Source organism: Manacus candei, unplaced genomic scaffold (genome assembly GCF_025592945.1).
Source record: "Manacus candei isolate 608988 ecotype Guabito, Panama unplaced genomic scaffold, ASM2559294v1 h1tg000049l, whole genome shotgun sequence".
In the NCBI taxonomy this organism is placed as follows: Eukaryota; Metazoa; Chordata; class Aves; order Passeriformes; family Pipridae; genus Manacus; species Manacus candei.
The window spans coordinates 31250742-31259068 of record NW_026138097.1 but is presented as its reverse complement, the minus strand read 5'-3'; the positions used below and the strand labels follow the sequence as shown (position 1 = coordinate 31259068).

The window sequence follows — 8327 nt, the reverse complement described above, 5'->3', positions numbered from 1 at the left end:
AAACCTTTTGGTTTGTTATAACCTCTAATTAGTGTCTGGAGAAAGAGTTACACACTCTTCTCTAAGAGAAATTCTTTTTAATTTAGTGAGAAAAATAAGATATTTTGGCAAAAGGTTTACACAGGAGTAAAATACAACCAAGAAAAAAGCATTTCACTAAAACATTCAGCACAAAGACCCATTCCACAGGAAACACCCACTAAAACAATCCATATACCAGCTTTAGTAAAAGACAGTTCATTGGTTTTAAGTTACCCACAAGAGAAGGCAAAAAGAAAACAGATTAAAAGGGGTAAAGAAAGAGAGAAGGAGAGAGAGAGAGGAGAATAGTTACTGACAAGATCCGATGTTTAACATGGTGCGGGCTGGAGAGGGAGAAGAGAGAAGAGGAGAAGAGGGAGACCGCATGGAGTCTTGTGTATTTATAGGGTTCAGTCTTCTCTTCCAGGCAGGATATCCAGTCAGTGCCTTCCAGGCCAGAGTGAGTTGTGCTGTAGCCAGTCACAGGCTGCAGCTCTGCCTTGACTGACAGCCCGGCTGCAGGGCCTTCAGCTCTGCCGTGTGCTCTGCGTGGGCAGCAGGCCTTGCCTTCAGCTCTGCCCTGTGCCCTCAGCACCGGCCCTGTGTGCAGATCTCACCGTGTTCCTGCAGGTCCAGGCCCAGCCCTTCCCCACACACACACTCACAGTGAGTTGGTTCTGACCCATACCAATAATTCAGTGAGATTCGGATCCAGGATCTCACAATGTGCAAAGTAACTCTTCCAACTGCTAGCATACCACACCAGCTAAAGTTGCAGAAATACTGTCAATCCTCATCTCTCCTTGCTGAACCTGGACTGTCAGAGAGGCAAGAATGCAAAGTATTCAGGGCTAAAAGAAAAGAGACAGTGTCATTCTATGGTTTATTTATATAAAAATATATGGCATTTATTTAAAAAGAATAGAGTTGAGGGGCCTGTTTATTTGTCTCCAGACAAGTTCAATTAAAACCAAAACAAAACTATCCAAAACCCTTTGGAAGATGAACCGTAAAACCAAGGACTGCTATCAGTAACTCAAGAGGCTGAGATCTGTATACTTCATTGACCATGCTAGCTAGAAGGGTGCTTTGGTTTCATCAGATGGAAATTCTGGTGAACATGCTTTTATATGAGACAAGTTTAACAGCCCTTTCCCGTGGTTTGTTTTTGGTTAGTTTACTGTGTACTTTTATGTGTACTTTGGCTGTTAGTCCTGAAGAGAGGCCTGTTCTTTAACAAAAACAAATTAGTGACCTGCTCTTTCTAAATGACTTTCAATAATAAACATTAGGCTGTCACCTTCACATCAGTTTCCCTTGCTCTGACATCTAACGGTATAGTTAGAATATGAATATATAACTATATAATATAAATACAACTGCCTTCTGCTTACAGATGACAGTTTTGTTCTCTCATCTTCTCTCCAAACATCCTTAGTGCCAACTCTGATCACAAAATAAGCTAATTCAAAATGAACTGCTGAAAACTACTAGTTCTCTTCCGAGTGCTGTCTTCTCTGAATTAACAAGTTAAAGTGGCTCACTGATTAATATCAGCGCTTGTGCAAGGGAGCAGGGAAAGCAATTAGCAATTAGCAGGATTATGCAGAGTGGGACCTCTCCTTTTCTCCCCTTCTGTGACAGCAAGATCACTCAAGATGTACCACACAACTGCATCAGAGGGCTGTTCTAACTAGGATTCCCTGATGGTATTTGTCTTTATGCACATACAACCCTTCTCTCTGCTGTTCTGCAGACAGGTTAAGGGCTGTATTCAACTGACTGGGGAGTCGGCCTGCTAGAGACTCTGCAGGCCTCCCTCCCTGGAGAGGACACCTTATCCATACATGGTGCTGAAGCTGCTCAGGGAAAAGGCCAGATCACTGGATTAGAAAGAGAACAGTTATAAACGTCATTCTGGGAGGCTGGCTGTTAAAGACGATCTTTAGACCACAGAAGACACACCGTGTATCTGCATTTGATTGTGTTCCAACAGCCATATGCATTTTACTCAGTGATCACTGCATGTGAAACCCATCCATCAGAGACGCGCCTTGGAACAGGCACTGTCTCCTTGAGTCTTAAGCCCAATAAAAAACTAAGTACCCAGTGTCAAGGTAGTACTTCGTGGTGCTGTCTTGGTGCTCCCAAGCCAGGAAGGAGAGCCTCCCCTTGGTTATGAACTGCCTGCTGCTGTCTGTACGCATCAGGCGTGCCTCCCCTGCCCCCATGGCATGATCAGCCCCGCTCAGTCCCACACTCCCAGCCACTCTGCTCTCCAGAAGGAGGTCTGCCCACACTTCCTTTTTCTCTCAACTACTCCTCAAAATCCACTCTTTTATTTCTGTGGGAACTGGGCTGCACTTCTCCAAACAGATGAGCTGGGGCATAGAGCAGGACAGACGATACGGTGTTAGTGAGAAACCGCTGCGGCGCGGAGATGAAGAGCACAACAGAGAGGGCACCTCATCAATGTGTCTATCAGTATCTGAAGGGAGGGTGTCAAGAGCATGGAGCCAGGCTCTTCTCGGTGATGCCAGCTGTAGTGGGTTTCTGTGGCTATGTTTTGAGGGGGAAGGAGGGCTACAGGGGTGATTTCCATTAGAAGCTGCTAGAAGCTTCCTCTGTCCGGTAGAGCCAATGCCTGGAGCCAGCTCCAGGACGGACTCCCTGCCGCTGGCCATGGCAATTAGGAGTAATATTAACACCTCTGTGATAACATATTTAAGAACAAAAGTTTGTGGCACAGAAAGAATTCCAGCCAGGGAAGAGCGGAGTGAGAACATGGTAACAACAAGGTAGACAACAAGGTCAGTGCAGAAGGAGGGGGAGGAGGTGCTCCAGGCACCGGAGCTGAGGCCCCTGCAGCCCGTGGTGCAGACCATGGTGGAGCAGCTGTGCCCCTGCAGCCCATGGAGGACCATCGAGGTGCAGAGATCCATCTGCACCCCATTGAAAAGCCCATGCTGGAGCAGGTGGATGCATGAAGGAGGCTGTGACCCTGTGGGAGGCTCAAGACAGAGCAAGGTCCTGCTGGAGACCTGTAGCTTGTGGAGAGGGAAGCCCACGCTGGAGCAGGTTTTTCCTGGGTAGGACTTGGGGCCCCTGTTGGGGACTCACACCGGTACAGCTCATTTGTGAAGGACTGCACCCCATGGAGGAGTGACCCACAGGACAGCAGTTTGGGAAGAACTGCTGCCCGAGGGATGGATTCACACCGGAGAGGTCCATCAAGGACTATCTCCCGTGGGGGAGCAGGGAAAGAACTCCTCTCTCTGAGCAGCGGCAGAAACAACAACTGACCGTAACCCCCATTCCCCATCCCCCTGCACCGCTGGGGGGAAGGAGGGAGAACATGGAAGGAAGGAGGGGTGGGGGGAAGGTGTTTTTAAGATTGTTTTATTTCTCACTCTTTGGATCTTATCCTGTTAGTGATAAATTTAAGTAATATCCCCACTTCGAGTTTGTTTTGCCTGTGAAGGTAATCAGTAAGTGACCTCTCTCAGCTGTTAACTCATGAACCCTTGGCTGTTTTTTTTCCTGTCCTCTGTCCAGTTGCATAGGGAGAGTGACAGAGTGGCTTTAGTGGGTACCTGATATCCGGCCAGGGTCAACCCACTACACCAACCAATAAGATAAGAGGCAACGGGTAGCAATTGACGCACACGAAGTTCCACCTGAACGTGAGGAAGAACTTTACTGTGCGAGTGACTCTGCACTGGAACAGATTGCCCGGAGAGGCTGTGAAGTCTCCCCCACTGGAGATATTCAAGAACCGTCTGGACGCAACCCTGTGCAATGTGCTCTAGGACGGCCCTGCTTGACCAGGGAGGCTGGATAAGACGACCCATTCTGTGAGATACGGAGGAGATGCCGAGCACGCTCCCGCTTCCAGCAGGATATCCAGCTGCTCTCCCGGCCCGGGGCCACGCACAAGTACGGCCGCTCCGGACGCGCCGGCGCAGGCGGGCGGGCGGCCGGGGCGGGGGAACATTCCCAATCCCCTTTCCCTCCCGCTCCCCGCGCATGTGCGGTTGCCAGGGCGGCCGTCTCCGGTGAAGGTTTAAAATCTGCGGGACATGCGCAGTGCCCGTTCTGGCCCGGGCGAGGGGGACACGCCACATTGGAACGGCGAGAGGAGCGCTCCGGGCAGCGCCGGGTACAGTTCGCGCCGCCTCCGCTTCCTCTCGAGCCGCGCTCGCCTCGCCCGGCTCTGCGTCCAGCCGCTCTCCCTCCTCCCTCCCCGCGACACATGAGGCCGCTGCCGGCCCGCGCCTAGCGCCGCTGCCGGGCCGAGCGAGCGAGCGAGCGGGGGAGCGGGCGGCGAGCGGGCGGCGGCGCAGCGCTCTGGCCGGGCGGTGAGGGGCGGCGGCGGCGGGCGGGCGTGGATGGATCCCCGCGTGGCCTGGATCCAGCCCGAGCAGAAAGGACCCGCGAATGCGCTGTGGATGCAGATCTGGGAGACCTCGCAGGGCGTGGGGGGCCGGGGCGGCGCCAGCTTCCCGCACTACCTCTGCCTCAACTCCCCGGCGCTGGACTCCGCCGCCTCTCCGCCCCGCGGGCACGGCTGCGTGCGGCTCGGAGCGCCCGGCGACTGCTGCTCCTCGTCGTCGCCGCCTTCGCCCTCGCCTTCCCCGCCGGCCCTGCTGACCGGACTGGTGCCCGCTGCCCCCGCCGGCCCCGCGGCGGTGAACGGTGGCGGCGGCGAGGGAGGGCGGCGGCTGCAGAAGTCGCCGTCCGTGTCTTCCTCGTCCTCCTGCTCGTCGGTGGAGTCCGGCACCGAGAGCCCCGGCTTCTCCTCCTCGGGATCGTGCAGCGGCGGCGGAGGCGGCGGCTCCTCCTCTTCCTCCTGCGGCCCCCGGGCGGTGGCGGTGGCTCCTCCCGGGCTGCTGGGCAGCGGGGCCGGACCCGGGGAGTTTTTTAACTTCCACGAGAACAAAGTGAACGCTGTGAACGGGCACCACCAGCCGCCGCACCTGGCGCGCAGCCCCCACCCGCAGCCGGCGTCTCCCCAGCAGCACCAGTACCACCCGGGCCGCAGGAAACGGGAGAATAAAGCCAGCACCTATGGGATGAATTACCTGCTCTCGGGCAGCCGCGGCGTCGCCGTCAACAACTCCCCGCACCAGCAGCGGCAGCCGCCTCAGCCGGCGCTTCAGAGCCCCGGCACTCCTTGGAAGACCAGGAAATACAGTCCCGGCGTGCAGGGGTGAGCAGCCGTGGCCCCTGGGGCTGCTGCAGCCCCAGAGGGAAGGGGGGCCTCGGCCGCCTCTGCTGGGGCGCCTCCGAGCTCGGGGGCGTTGGGTTGGGGTCACATGAACTCCTATGGAGCCGGCCGCCGCAGCGAGGCCAAGGGTAGGAGGCGGCGGGGCACAAACCCATGCTCTTTCATAAATCACCGTGCTCTTTTATAAATCACCTTGCTCTATGCCGGCCGGGTGGCTCCTGGACGAAGTAGCGATTCGGACAGGACCAGGGAAGCCATGGATACAGGGGGTTAGGCCTTGCTTTGTAGTAGGTTGAGAGGTGAAATTGCCAGGCCAGTATCAGAGGTCACCTACAATAAATAAAGCAAGGATGGGTGAGGGATGCTTGTCAAAACTCCCAGGGGCAAATCCATATTGTAAGGGAAAAGTGGAAGGCTTCAGTTCAGTGGAAATCAAAGAACACCTTTTTACTCATTTTTAAATGCCTCTGCTTAGGCTGTAGCAAACTGGTTGGCTCAAGGAGTGTTAGGAACATCACTTGAAAAGGAGGTGCTGAGTTCTGTCTGAAATAAGCATGAAAGTCGTTGTGGTCTTAAAACATGTCTCTCAAGTGTTCTAGTGCTAGCATGGGTTGAGCCAGCCAGTATCTGAACTGAAATCTTGTCTTTCGAAAGAGACCACTTTTATGAAGTTTACCCTATCCTGTGGCCATACCTTTCTCATATAAATAGGTGGGTGGTAAGGCCGAGTATTCAACTTGATCTTATTGGCATGGAGAAGGGACTAAACTTGAACAAAGCCCCTCTGGGACGCTCAGTGTGCTTGCTATATTTCGCCTGTCAAATTTCATTCAGTCAAGGCAAAATGTTGCTTTCTAACATTAAGGTTATTTTATTCTTGGAAAAAGTACTAGCTGCCTTGACTGACCATAGCAGATTTCTGATGTCACTTCAAAAATAGTTTCTTGCAACTCCTAAAATCCAAGACCCTTGGATACCTGTGGAGTAAAGGCACTGCATATTTGTATAGGGGAAATAACTAAAGATAATAGGATGTCCTTTGAGAACTGGGAATTTTTAAGTGAGAGATTTAACTTAAGAACAGCGTCTTCCTTTTCTCTTTTGTGTGCTACTGTCAGGTGTTGAGTACACTAAAGTTATTCTGAAGTATTAAAAGATATTTTTAAAGTTCTGATTTTGTAAACCAAGGCTTCTCCTAGGAAGGACAAGACTTGTGACTGCTGCTTTTTAATTCCAGACTGACACTGCAAATTCAAATTACTTACAGGAAGCTAGAATTGGAATCTTTAAGAGGGTTCTTATGCTAGGAGCACTGGGCCCTATACTATATATTCAGATGTATGTCTAAAATTCCAGCAGTATCTTGAAAATAGTGTGAATTTTTTGTTTTATTTTCAAAGAGATGCAGTAGAGCTCTGAGTTAACTTTTTAATTTATCAGTGTAAGACAAGTCAATGTCAGTGAGGCAGATCTCCAGGCAGGCAGAGGAGGGAGCTGCCTAAGGTCACCCAGCAGATCTGTGGCAAACCTGGGAATCAAATCCAGGCACTGCAGGTTCTGTCCTGTAGTTGTTAGGCAACACCACCTATGCCAATCATATGGATTTACGTTTAATCTTTTGCCCTTTTGTTTTCTGTTAGCTTTCCTTTAATATTGGTTATACCACTCTTCAAGTATAACTTTATAGAGAATCCATACATGAGAAAATTGTTTAGCTGAGATCCAATTGCATTGTTCAGTTCTGTAAACACGGGTAGTTCTTTTGCTGATATGTTAGTGAGAAGTCTTGCTAAAAAGCTTTGAAAGTGGAAGGTGTGTTTCCTGATCTTCTTTCAAGGATCTGTGTTACTACAGTGGGACCTGATTCTAGGAGTGGGGTATCAGTAACCTACAGCATATGTGATCCTGTAGTTCCAGAGCTTTCCTTAAAGTAGCAGGGAGCTAGTGGTGAAAGAGAGCATCAGTGTTGAAACCACAGACCTAATATGAGAAGCAGTTTCTGCCTTAGAGTTCTGTTACCCAAGGTGAATCTTGGACAAGTGTGTATTCTAGAACAATTTTCTGTTTGGTGCTACTAATTTTTTGTGAATTACTTATATGATTTAAATAAGAATACTGTCACTGATAGGGTGGATTTAGGTATCTATCTTCTGTAGTAAGTCATGACTACTGGTGAGTTTAACATAATTTTCCTAAAGCCTGACTGGTGTAGGCGATGCAAATAAAAATTACAGTGAAAAGGCTGGAGTGGGAACAGATCCCTGCAGGACTTTGTTGTGGGTCCTTTATATTCCTGTTTAGCTGCCTGCTGTTCCTTGGAACTGTCAGCCTGGTCCTGAAGCATCACTTCGATATCTCATGACCTATTGATAGAGCATCTTCGGTGGTGCCAAACTGGTGTATTCAACTGTTGACAAATGTAATCCTTAAAATCTTCAGTTGCAATCTGGTTTGGGCATCAATTATAGGAAGAAAGACTTGATCATAGATGCTATTATGCTTACACTATACATGAATAGTAGAGCTTATTCTGCTGTGAGTATTGCTATCAAAAGAATGTTTTTCTGCAACATGCTGAAATTTCCAAGTAATATACAGTAGCTCACGGTGTTACTGTGTTGTCTTTTGGTAACAGACTAAGAAGGGTAATCTCTGTTTGCCCTCTCCCAGGCTGCAGCAGTACTTTTGATGAATCGTTTGCGTGCTTTGAAACAGTACTGTGCTCTCTCTGCTTTTGCATTCAGAGCTGGAGATGGTCTGTAGCAGTGCAAGTCATCGTAGTTTTTTCTCAAGTTGCTCATAGTCAGTGGCTTTGTGATGGTAAGTGTGGTGATATTTAGGAACTTTGTATGCTATGAAGTCAGTGTTTTGCTCTGTTTTTGTACAGCATTCCTTTTCTTCCAGTGGACTCATGCTTTCAGCACTTTTTGACAGCAGCATGGCAATCTTTGAAAAGGAAATTTTCTTATAAAACACAAGTGTGAGTAGTTGTGCTTGATTAGACTTCATCCTAAAGCTATACTTTTAGATGCCCTAGATTGTTCTGTGTCATGCTTTTACAGAATTTTGGAAGGTAAGG

General features: G+C 49.8%; 1 protein-coding gene across 5 annotated transcripts in view; it reads left to right on the top strand.

Moving 5' to 3' along the window:
- The first annotated feature begins 3994 nt into the window (after positions 1–3994).
- Positions 3995–8327, top strand: part of TENT4A (terminal nucleotidyltransferase 4A) — a 59943-nt gene continuing 55610 nt past the window's right edge. For 4 of the 5 annotated variants that reach the window (XM_051798987.1, XM_051798985.1, XM_051798983.1 and 1 more), the window contains exon 1: positions 3995–5230. In XM_051798987.1, coding sequence (XP_051654947.1) covers positions 4410–5230 — 821 coding nt within the window. In that variant the 5' untranslated portion in view covers positions 3995–4409. The remainder of the gene's footprint in view (positions 5231–8327) is intronic. The other variant, XM_051798986.1, reaches the window with a different exon arrangement.